At 47.2% G+C, this 12404-nt stretch overlaps 1 protein-coding gene across 1 annotated transcript in view; it reads left to right on the top strand.

The window, feature by feature from the left end:
* The window catches only part of EMC7 (ER membrane protein complex subunit 7), a 71668-nt gene that overhangs the window by 23257 nt on the left and 36007 nt on the right, over positions 1-12404 (top strand). Inside the window, exon 3 of the mRNA XM_085627469.1 lies at positions 6749-6887. Within this exon, the coding sequence (XP_085483595.1) occupies positions 6749-6887 (139 nt within the window). The remainder of the gene's footprint in view (positions 1-6748; positions 6888-12404) is intronic.

Here is a 12404-nt window from a genome sequence, read left to right as displayed (position 1 = left end):
AGAAGATTATCTCTAACACTAAGATCCACTGTTATTTTATAAGTTCTTGTAGAGCGCACGTACACCAAGTGGTTTCATGGCGCTGAAGTCCAGGAGAAACTGCTGCAAAGGAGATTCAGCCATATGCTTGTTGGAACAGCCAGGTCTTTGTTTGTTTCCTAAACAGAGCAGAAGAGGTCAGAGTTCTTGTCTCTGCGGGGGGGCTGGGGGTGGGGGGGGGGGGGCAATTCCAGAATTGAGGAGCCTGGACCGCAAATCTTAGTCTCCCGTGTTTCTTCCGTCTTGCGGACAGGATGACCAACAGATTCAGATGGGAGGACCTAAGGTCCTGGAGAGGAGCATAGCGCTGAATCCGTGAGGATATAAATGCTGGACTGCTGCCATGAAGAGCCTTGGAGGTCATGCACCCCAGCTTGAATACGTAACGTTTGGTTACTGGAAGCCAATGAAGTCTGACCAATAATGGCGTAACATGGTGCTATTTGGGTTGATGATAAAACAGTCTGGCTGCCTAATTTTGCACTAGTTGCAGACGTTTTATTTGGTATGCCGGGATGCCCACGTAGAGCGAGTTGGCGTAGTCAATGCGAGAGATGAGTAGAGCCAAGACAACTTTGGTCAGGGCCTCTATGGTAAAACGTCTTCTAATCTTCCTGATCCTTCGTGACTGTAAGAAGCAGGAAGAGACCACTGTCCCAATCTGGGCTTTCACCGATAGATGACTGATAATGGTGATACCCAGACTTGACATGCTGGGAGTGGTATGTTTCCCAGTTCGGGAGGCCAGAAGTTGGAGTTCCCAGGGTTGGTTGGCCCACCGATAAGGATCAGCTCCGTTTTATCAGGATTCAGCCTCAGATGGTTACTGTTCATCCACTCACTTATAAATTGCATGATGGATTGGAAATTAAGAACAGACGAGGCCGATTGATTGATGTCAAATATCAATTGGAGATTGTCTGCATAGTTGGAGGTGCTGACCTTCCTTTCTACAAGGGAGCAGATCAGGGGCAGTAGGTACAGATTAAATAGAAGCAGCAAGAGAGATGAGCCCTGTGGCACTCCACAAGCAAGTTTACTTTTGAGGAGGAAATGTGAGCGAGACGGACAGCCTGAGAGCGATTGTTGTGAAAAGATATGATCCACTCGAGAGCCGGGCCCCGGATCCCAGCTCTGCTGACACGATCGACCAAAAGATCATGGTTGACCGTGTCAAAGGCTGCCGAGAGATCAAGAAGAACCAAGGCCTGAGTAGTGCCCATGTCCGCACCCTTCCTAAGTTCATCCACGACCGTGAGACTAACGGTCTCAGTGGAGTGAGCCAGTCGGAAGCCGGGCTGGTGGGGGTCAAGAAATTGAGAGCTTTCGATAAAGGAACTGAGGCTACTAGCCACATGAGCTTCCAGAACCTTAGCCAGGTAGGGAAGCAAAGAGATTAGGCGGTAATTTGTAAGGGCTAGGGGGTCCGCCTCAGGTTTCATTAAAGAGGTAGAAATTGTTCCAATATTAAATACGTTTGGGACGATACCCTGCTTGAGGGAGGTATTAAGGAGCGCAAGTGGGGGGTCCGGGCAGATCAGGAAGGCTTTCCGTAATATGTGCGGGGCAACAATCCATGGGGGAGCCGGAACCAACCTTTCTTAGAAAGCTAAAAAAGACTGCCCTGGAGATAGGAGGGAGCTGGTCTAGTAGTAGGGGGTTACTGCAAATAGCTGGTGGAACCGTTGGATAAGTGTTTGTAGGAATACTAGCTTTGATACTGGCGATTTTATCTATAAAGTAGGTGTTGAGGGAATCACACAGGGCTTGGGTGGGAGCAGGGTTTGCTGTCACTCTTATCAGGCTTGGATAGTTCATCCACAATAGCAAAAACTTCCTTGGATTTCTTAGCATAGTTAAAAAGTTGATTGGAGAAATAAGCAGCCTTGGTTTGCAGAATAGTATTTTAGTATTTTTTTTAACTGTACCACAAATGCCTTTTTTTTTTTTTTTTTTTTTTTGTCTGAGGAGTAAATACTTCTCCAGCTACGTTCGGCTTGACTCGGGCAATTTTTTTTAAAGTTGTGAGAGAACCAACGTTGGGCTTTGTGAGGTCTTAGTGTTTTTATTTTTTTTAATTTTTTTTTATATAGGAGCAAAGCTATCGCTTGCAGATTCGAGCCAAGATTTGATACTTTCTACTTGGTTGTTCATAGACTGCTGCTCTGACGGAGCAGTGGGGGCTAGCATATTACAGAAATCTCCCAAATTGGCATGTCTCCAATTTCTAGCCATGCGGCCTATCTTTGGGTGGGATTTAGTTGAGTGAACACTGTGCTCTGGATGCCACAGATTAAGTCACCTGCGGCATTAATACTAGTATTCTACTGCACCATCCTGCCTGCCTGTGCGTTTCAGGCTTTAAGCGGAAGTACAGCAGCATCTACTCGATGCTCCTTTTGGTGGTCACCATCTGTTTGACCCTCAGGTAGATGAGATGCTTGAGAAACAGAAAAAAAAACAGATGGCTAAGACAAAAGGACCAATCCAAACACAGACCCCCACAGGTTCCTTTCAGCACTCGCAGTTTCATGGGGCATCCAAGACCCCACTCCAGAAACCTCTTCTACCATCACAAAGTCAACAGAGCAGTCCTACTCACAGGTTTTCTACTGGGGTGGTTATAGGGGCAATAGTGGAAGAGGTAGAGGTAATGGTGCTGCCCCTAAGGCAGTGACAACCTGCAGCTTCACACAACACCTGTCAGGGAAAGAGAACGGGGGTTTCTGCCCCGCTGGACAGAAATGTTGTCGGGCATTTGGGTTCTAAATATTATACAGGAGAGATAATGTCTGGTACTGACAAAAATGCCACCAAACACCACCCTCTGCCCCCTCATGAACAAAGATATAAGAACATCTGCGTCTCCTTCACAACAAGGTACAGGCCCTCCTGGACAGGGGGGCCATAGTGCCCATTCCCCCACAACACAGCAGAAAGTGTTTATACTCCCTCTACTTTTTTTATCCCAAAGGACGACTCCCTCAGACCCATCCTCGATCGCAGGACTCTCAACAAATACATTCTGTCAGAGCACTTCCATATGGTGATTCTACCGGGCGTTATATTGTTTTGGCAGCAAGGCGGCTTCATGGCTGCCCTGGATCGGAAGGATGTCTACTTACACATACCTGTCCACCCAGCACATCTGAGATATTTAAGGTTTGTGGTAAGCGGACATCATTATCAATTCAAGGTACTGAATTGGATCTTATATAATTTTTGCCTCTAATTCGATAAATATTTCACCACAACTGTCCAGAGTAGCCAAGGTGATCTGGTGGCGGACAGTTCATCATAGTTTACACCTACTCATGGAACATATTCCAGGGGTGGAAAACAAAATAGCGGGCCTGCTCAGCAGGATGCATCAACAAGTACATGAATGAGAAGCAACACCACCTGGTCCTAATCCGGTACTTCCAGCTCTGGGGGTTGCCACTTATAGATCTGTTAGCCACAGCAGAACATTCTAAATGCCCAAGTTTTGCTGCTAGTCTACCACACCCACAGGCCAAGGAAAGCACTACGTATGAATTGGTCAGGGATATTTGCCTCCACTTTTCTGCCTCTCCCACTCCTACAGTGTGTTGTGATGAGACTCTGAATTCCCTCACGCTCATTCTAGCGGCACCAGCATGGGCACTCAAACCATGGTATGTCACGCTGCTAGAAATTGTGAGAATCTCCCCAATAGGTCGAACCTACTCGCACAAAACCAGGGCACACTCATGCATCCCAACCCTGAGGCACTCAACCATGCTGAGCCTCGAGAAATCTACTCGCACACTCGCTCTTTCATCAGGGCGAGTTATTTATAGGGCCTACTCGCCTGTTCTGGCGAGCTGGCAAATAACAGCTGTTCTGTTCATTCACAAAGTGAATGAACAATAAAGTTACCTTTAAATCTTTTTATCTTGTCAGTTTGTCTTCCTACATTTACTTTTTTTTCTCGGACTGTGATTTTGTAAAGTGAACTGTGTGACAATCGTGCTATGCAAAGCATGTGAAATGAAATGTTTTAAGATGTCGAGCTGTTTTTCTAACGTAGCATTGAAATAGCTAATAAGTGCTATTTCAGTAGTTATGAAGGCATATTTTTGTAATTGTGTGGTGAAAAAAATATTTTTATACGCTGGAAACAAATCAGAGCACTTTATTTGGTGATGTGCAAATGATAAATATTTTTTTTAAACCCAATTTCCGGACATTGCACGCTATATAGTTTTATCAATAAAGCTGCATGTTAGTGGTCATTTCCATGGAAAATGTGTTGTCTGTAAATGACAGTGCACTACCACATCATGCTTTAGTAATATACATATTAAAAGTGAGTTTTTAAACATGACTGAGAAATGTTCCTGTCCCCGCCCTGCATGTCTATTAACATTTTTATGATTGTTCGAGGCCTGCTTGAGATCTGACTCCTGAGGTCTTAGAAGTTGGTAACCTCAACCTACCATAGGAGTGTATGTCTATTCTCAAGAGGCGTCGACCCACCACCAGGGCCTGTTACGCTGCCAAATGGAAATGTTTTGTGCACTACTGCCTCCCAAAAACCATGAACTCTCTAAGTACTGGATATTGTTTACTTTCTGCGCTTGCAGAAATCCGGCCTAGCCTACACCTCTATCCGATTACACTTGACTGCCATAGCTGCCTAGCTATAGAACGACCAAGAAACACAGGTTTCTATATTCAGAGTGCCTGTTATTAGAACATTCATGTAAGGCCTTAAAAGAGGTATTCTACCCAGGACACTGCCTGCTCTGGTTTGGAACATAAACTTGTGTTCTCACTAGACTCAAGGGTCGTCCTTTTGAAGCCCTTCACTCTTGTCCACTGCAATTCTGGTGGCCTTCCTTGTGGCCATCTTTTCCATAAGACGAGTGGGTGAGGTACACGCTCTTACCATAGAAGAGCCCTTTTCCAGGTAGATCAAGAAAGGTGGTCCTTTGAACGCATAAAAAATTCCTTCCTACGTTGGCCTCTAGTTTCCTCCTTAATCAGATGATTGAACTGCCAGTCGTCTTTCTGCATCTGGAATCTGTAGCAGAACTCTCAGTCAAAAGAGCACTCCTGTACAATACTGATAGAACAAAACTATTGTGTAAGACCCAACAACTGTCGTACTCCAAGCTGCACAAGGGACGTGCGCTTTCTAAAGCAGGCGTAGCACATTGGTTAGTCAAGTGCATACAAACTTGTTATACTAGAGGTAACCGATGACTTCCTGCCCCTCCTTGACCTCATTCCACTCCAAAGAAAGGGGCTTCAGTGGTGAACTTGGGTAACCTACCAATAGCTGACATCTGTAAATCAGCGACCTAATCTACCCCACAAACCTTTACTAAACACTACTGTGTGGACGATCTGGCCAGGCAGCAAACTAGAGTCGGCCAGGCTGTCCTACGTACTCTTTTCCAGTCTTCTGCAACATCCTCTGGCTAAGCCATCACTTTTAGGAGGACTGCTTTCCAGCTAATGTACAGCATGTGTATCCACAGCTACACATCCCACGAACGGAAAATGTTACTTACCCTGTAAGCATCTGTTTGTGACCTGTAGTGCTGTAGATTCACATGTGCCCACCCTCCTCCCCAGTCGCCCGAGGTTGTTGCAGTTTATATTCTTTTTGTGTCTTTTTCTTTGGACGATTATCTTCAATGTATTATCTGTGCTCCACCTTGAGTCTTGCCCTCCGTGCCGGGAAAAAACAGTGTAGCAATGGAGTCGATGTCCATGCGCAATGCCACCAGTAGGTGGGGTCACTAGGCTCAGTGTCCCAAAAAGAAAGATGTCCTTTGAAGAAAAGCAAGCTGTAAACATCAGAGCCCGACACTAGATGGCAGAAGTATACACAGCATGTGAATCTACAGCAGCACGTGAATCTACAGCAGCACATGCCACAAACAGATGCTTACAGGTAAGTAACCTTTCCGCAGGCATCTGTGCCACTTCCTGCACCATGAGAGTAACCCATGCATTTATCGTAGCCCTCTGAATGTGTTTGTCACATGAATAGCCACCGCATTTAACTTGCTTTACTTTAGGAGCGACGCTCATTCCACATGCTGAGCTAGTCTATGTCCACACTCTACACCTCACCTTGAGCTGTTACTCGTGCTGCTTCTTGAACTATGTGACTGTAAAGCTGACATTCTTATCTGTGTCTTCTATGCAGTGCTGAGCTACCGACACCAACTGCTGCCATGTGCTTGCGTGTTTTACTTAAAGTGAAGATGTGAAACAAGTGCGTATAATAAGCAGGGACTTGTGCCATGTCTGTGTGTGGGTGAGGTGAGGAGCATGGCTGCTAATGGGCTTTTTGCCAATATGATGTTGGGTGTTAATGGCTTTTAAATGTCTTCCCTTTAGTATATGGTTTCGTACGTGGCTGAGGCCTATAATTGAAGGGCAGTCAATTAACCATTGTTAAGACCTCCATGAAAGGGCATTAAACCCTGCTTAGACTGAGCAGTGTGTAATAAGGCTTAGGGATATGCGGCACCAAGAGACCGTAATTGCTCCATCCATCCACAAGCAGAAAGTCCCTTTAGCTTCCAAATGTGTCCTGGAAGTTATCAGGCGGTGGGTGGGTATGTGTGTTGTATTTGTGTGTCCGTAGCCTGACTCCCCGCCTCCTTCTGCTTCCCGGCCCTCTGCACAGCTCCACTCATGGTTCTTTTTTTTTTTTTTCTCCTTCTAGGGCCCGGTTTGTGAATTACATCAAGACCTCGGAGGTTGTACGTCTCCCATACCCTCTGCAAATGAAATCCTCTGGTCCACCGTCATACTTCATCAAGAGGGAGTCCTGGGGATGGAGTGACTTTCTGATGAACCCAATGGTATGTACAGGGCCACTTCTCAGGCATGTTGCCCCAGGTGCCCATTGTTGGCATGGAGCCCAGATTACTCCTAAATGCATGGGTTTCAGAATCTGTTGAGAAGGTTGGAAGCGTTGAGAAAATTCATGTTTACCTTTTAAAGTAACTTTATCTTCAGCGTTGATCATGCGTTGATGCGTGAAAGCTGTGTAGATGCACCTAGATCTGTAGATCTACTTGGGTTTATAGATGGATATTTTTCCATTGTGTTTGGTTGTATTCATTGCACAAAATACAGTTGTATAAAAAAACTCAATCCACAGGAATTATGAAGTAATTGTGAATATCACAAGCCCCATTGCCTTCCCTGTAGCTAATCCGTCTCGTAAGCCCTGCAGTGCATTTAGATGATGACTTTTCAATTTAGCTGAGTGCCCATCGTTCGTACCTGCACATATCGGAAAACAGCTTTTCAGTTGAATAGGCCAGTGTTTCACTTACTGTTTACGGTAAACCATTCTCTGCTTAACAAAGGGAATGCCATTCTCAAGGTAACTGCCCAAAACACACGTGTACCTTTAAAAAGTACATAACTGATAACCTGGGTAGTATGGAGTTGTATTGCCATCTCTCCATCCTTTTGTCACCGGCGCACTTTGTTGGCATTATAAGATTATTTTACACGGTTACAAAGTATCACATATGAGGGAGTATGACCCCCGCCCCCCCCCCCCCCCACGTGAATAACCCGCTTCAAGCTTCCAGTAATAGTAGTCACAATGTGTTGCTCCTGGCTCTGATACCCCATGCTCCCCACGCTTTAAACTAAGAAAACCACTTAAATTCAGCAGTTATAGTTGTCTCTAGTAACTCGAACACTCGCTGTCAGGTAACTAGAACTCGCGCCCCCGCCGTGCACAGCCATATCATTAATTATGCCATTTCAGATGTTGCAGTTATTTTACCAATGATGTCATAGACCATGTCATAAGTGATGTGATATGTGGGGTAATTAGCAGTGCATTGCAAGTACACTTTTTTTAAATGTATTCGAAATAAGTGGGCTGCCCACTTGGGGCGCCCCACAGCATTACTTACGTTGTGGGCTCCGGGGAGAACCCTGCAGCCCCACCAGCTCCCCATCCTGGGTGCAGCTGAAGCCGGCATTGCTCCCTTCCCACGGGCGGGTGCAATTCTTAAGTTTCCCTGCCCACAGGAGTGCTGTTGGGGTAGCTTCCTGCTCTCACCAGGTGGGAGCACATAAAAGTTCCCTGCCTGGTCAGGCTCTCACTGAGCCACTTAAAGAGCTGCTTGCTGACGCCCTTTTGGGCACTTAGACTGAGCCCTGTTCGAGACCACCCGTCAATCGACAGGTTACCTGCCAGCGTTGGCATGCACCTGATGACCCTCCCTTTCTATTCTTGCATTCCACGTCCAGACGGGTCAGTCCAAGCATATTCTCCAATCTTCTCGATCGCAGGTCCAAAAGACTTGGCAAATATATATTCTACTCTATGAGCTTTGCTCTTTGATTGGTCCGCACCAACTGTCTCCTTGGCTGTTGTTCCCATGCAGTTTAGGAAATGGTGGCTCAAATTTCACCACCGTTTCAGACAACTTTTGGCCATCTCTCTCATGCAGACTATTCAGGACTGTTGCAATGCAGCAAAATCTATAACCCGCTCATCACTGGACACAAATGATTGCTTGGGACGTGCCATGGGCACTAGTTTGGCTATTCTTCCCTACACCTGGAGGAGATCCATAGGTTTCTCTGGGAACATCCAAGCATCTTTACTGGGTGCCCAACGAGGGAACCCACCTTTGTGAGAATAAAGATAACTCTGCCTTGGAGTGCTTTAGTGAGAGCAGAGCCGCAGCAGGTTTCTTCTGCCTGTCTGCTCCCACAAGGCAATTTTACCAGCAATGTCGGCCTCTTCGTGGCTACAGGGGAGTTTTTTTGTCCCGTCAATGCCAGACTCCTCCTCCAGCCCGCCAGGCTTTCATAACGGAGGCCAGGGTTCCAGGATACATGGAGATTAGCAGAGGCAATGTGCAGCTCAGTCCCCTCTAGTGGTACTCCACTGCACCTCCAAAGGAGAGCTGCTTTAGTGGGATTTTGGCTGCACACAGCCACCCTGTTGGAGGCAGGATCAGATATTTCCTCCAGAACTAATATGAAGTATTGCCGTTCGTGATCTGTGTTTAGTCCGTTCTCCACACTTTGAAGGTGTGAGATCCACATCGCCTCCCTTACTAGACAAACTACAAAGGTTTTGTGAGTATCTCAACAGCACTGGGACAAATATTACATTCACTCATCAGTGCAGTAGGAAAAGAATAATATTCTTAAATATGGAATTTTACATAAAGGGCGATAAGATAGAGAACAGATTTGTACCGCAAACCGACATTGTGCAATGCCATTTTACGGACACAATGGTTTCAAAGACACACCAGGTAGGTAGTAAGGGAGATAGAAGGACAGAGGTTACTCGCTTTATTACGAACTTGACTACACTATCCCGAAGATCGACCAGTAGCATGAGACATTGACATATTCCCCAGGCACACAAAACATTAGAAAGTTTTATCTATACCAGGCCGGCTATTATTTTTGGAAGTGGTAGTTCCCAGAGAAATCTACTAAGCCCCAGTTATCCAGTAGTAGGAATACAAGAACATCGGATGAACCTATATGCTGGGCTTCCACAAATGTGGACATTGTGGGGTGTGTAAATGGGGGATGGACAAGAAGAAATAATTTGACAGGTGGAACATGACCTATACGATACTGTCTAATATAAATTATAATAGATATGTGGTGTACACTATAAAATGCAAGTGTCGGCAGAAATATGTGGGTAGCACTATTCGAACGTTAAAGGAGAGAATAAGTGAACAAATGAGAGCTGTGAAACAAAATGATATTCTTCTCTATAGCCGTACATATTTCCGAATGTCCTGCACAAAAAGGATACCATATACTTCTGTTCTATGGTATCAGCACAATTCTCATGAACCCACAAAGCGGTAACCGGGAACTTACCCTGCGCAGAAGGGAGGCAATGTGGATCGTATGCCTTCAAAGCTTCGAAAATGGCCTAAACGCAGATCACGAACTGCAATCCTTCCTAGGTGATGGCGGACTCAGAGGGGAGATGATATATATATGTGTTCGAGGCATATGAGCTGCAGATTACACACTTTTGCATAGATCGCCATCTGGTGTTGGGCCCGGATGTTTGCAGTTTGTTTTTCCTCTTGGAAAGTCTTTGGAAGTCACAAGGTCGGTGACTCCTCCCTTGGTTCGTATTGCTCATGGCCTTCGGCTCCATCCTCCGATTGTGTTTTTTCCGCCATCGGGCTCGGATGTAATACTTCGCGCTCCGGTTCCGAACATTTCCAGTTCGACGATCGAAGCGGAATCCTTGCTCATCGCGGTATTGTTCAGATCCTGATCTCCTCAATCACCTTCCCTTCGACACATCTTCGATTCCAGTCGTCGACGGCGGCCTTCGGGCCTATCCAAGCTCCGGTCCCGGCTGATGGAAAGAACTCCATTCAAGAAGTGCCCTCGATGTAGGTCCAAATTCCCCCACACCGATCTTCATGAGGTGTGCAACCTCTGCCTCTCCCCTGAACACGAGGCTCGAGACTGTCCCGCCTGCAAGTCTTTCAGATCGAAAAAGACTATTCGAGATCGAAACATGGCGCACTCCTCGACCTCCGTTCCAGTCGACATCTTCGGGGACGACGTCGAAGCTCCGGGACAGCAGCACACCGAAGAGGACCTCGTCAGTGCTTCCGAAGCAGACGACTCGGGTGTGGAGGACCTCACTCCGGCGCAGAGGGTCGTGAGCACTATACCCCCTCCCACACCTGCGCCGACACCCAAAAAGGCTTCGGTCACGCCTTCGCCTCCGGGCCTAGGCAAGACCAAAGACATTGCTTCAAACACCCCACCTTCGGGCCCGGTGAAGAAGCCTAATGAGCCTTCCGGCGGCTCGGGCTCGAGCCAACCTGCCAGCGGTGCCGAGAAACACACTTCGGCACCGAAAAAGAGACCGGCCTCTACCTCGACACAGAGCTCCGCACCAAAGCCCTCGGTGTCGAAACCCAGCCTTTTGGTACCGACCAAACACCATAAGGCCCTCGGCACCGACACTCCCGCGCCGAAGCCTACCTCGGCGCCGACCAAGAAATCTGAGGTTCCAAAAAAGCACAGCACGGACAAGCCTAAAAAGTCATCGCCCCGAAACCTTCGGCGCCAACGGAACAAACATTGTCTCAGGAACTGTTTACACCGGATCCATTGCAAAAGACACTTACCAAGGATCCAAAAACTGGACATTTGGCACTCTCTTCTAAAAAGAGACATTTGGACAAACGGGCTCCGCCTCCACCTCCACCTCCACCTCTTCCACCTCCGCCCCCTCCGCCCCTTCCACCCCTTCCTCATTGCTCCCCGACCCCGTCTCCAGACCATGATGATCAGGGGGACCCATATTACGATCCAGGGGATGTGCCACAAGACCCCACCCCTACAGGATCCCCAGACCCATGGGACAAGTATAATAATCCAGACATTCCAGATGTCCTACAAGATGACCTTTATCCATCCAGGCCATCTCCACCAGAAGACTCATTAGGTTTTCACCACCTACTTCAGAGGGCGGCACATTATCACGGGGTAGAGCTACACACTGACCCGGTAGAGGAAGATTTCCTCCTCGACACCTTTGATACCGCACATAGGTCTACCTCCATACTACCTATGCTCAAGTGGGTAATAAAACATGCCCCAGATGTTTTTAAAGACCCAGTCAGGGCTAGGGTCATTAACCCACGCATAGAGAAAGTATAAAGCTGCCCCCACAGATCCTGCCCATATCAAAGGGCCAGCGCCACTAGATTCCCTAGTGGTCTCCACTGCACGGAAGAGGTCAAACTCCCAGGCGTCGGGCGAAGCACCACCACCTGACAAAGAGTCAAAGCTATTGGACGCGTCAGGAAAGCGCACTACGTCACAGGCAGCCAATATATGGCGTATTGCCAACACTCAAGCGCTATTGGCCAGATACGACAGAGCGCATTATGATGAACTACAAACCATCATGCACCATCTCCGAGAAAAATACAAAAATAGGGCCAATGAATTAATTCAAGAGGGTAATACGATAACTAACACCACTATACGCTGTGCCTTAGACGCAGCAGACACAGCCTCCAGGGCCATTAACACTAGCGTCCTATACGGTCGCCATGCTTGGCTGAGAGTTTCAGGCTTTAAACCTGAGGTACAGGCCTCCTTATTAAATCATCCATTTAATCAAGAACATGTATTCGGCCCAAAGGTAGATGAGGCCCTCGAGAAGATGAAGGACACAGATACGGCAAAATCTATGGGAGCCCTGCAGTCACACCCTCCTAGGCGCTCCTTTCGCCGCTCTTCCTTTCGGGGTATGGCCAGAGGCTACTCCTCAGATAGCGCATCCACTTCTTACAAATCCCCTGCTCAATCCACCTTCACAAGGG

This window comes from Triturus cristatus, chromosome 9, assembly GCF_964204655.1.
Source record: "Triturus cristatus chromosome 9, aTriCri1.1, whole genome shotgun sequence".
NCBI classification, from domain to species: domain Eukaryota; kingdom Metazoa; phylum Chordata; class Amphibia; order Caudata; family Salamandridae; genus Triturus; species Triturus cristatus.
The sequence above is the reverse complement of the archived record's forward strand: the minus strand, read 5'-3'. Positions and strand labels throughout refer to the sequence as shown.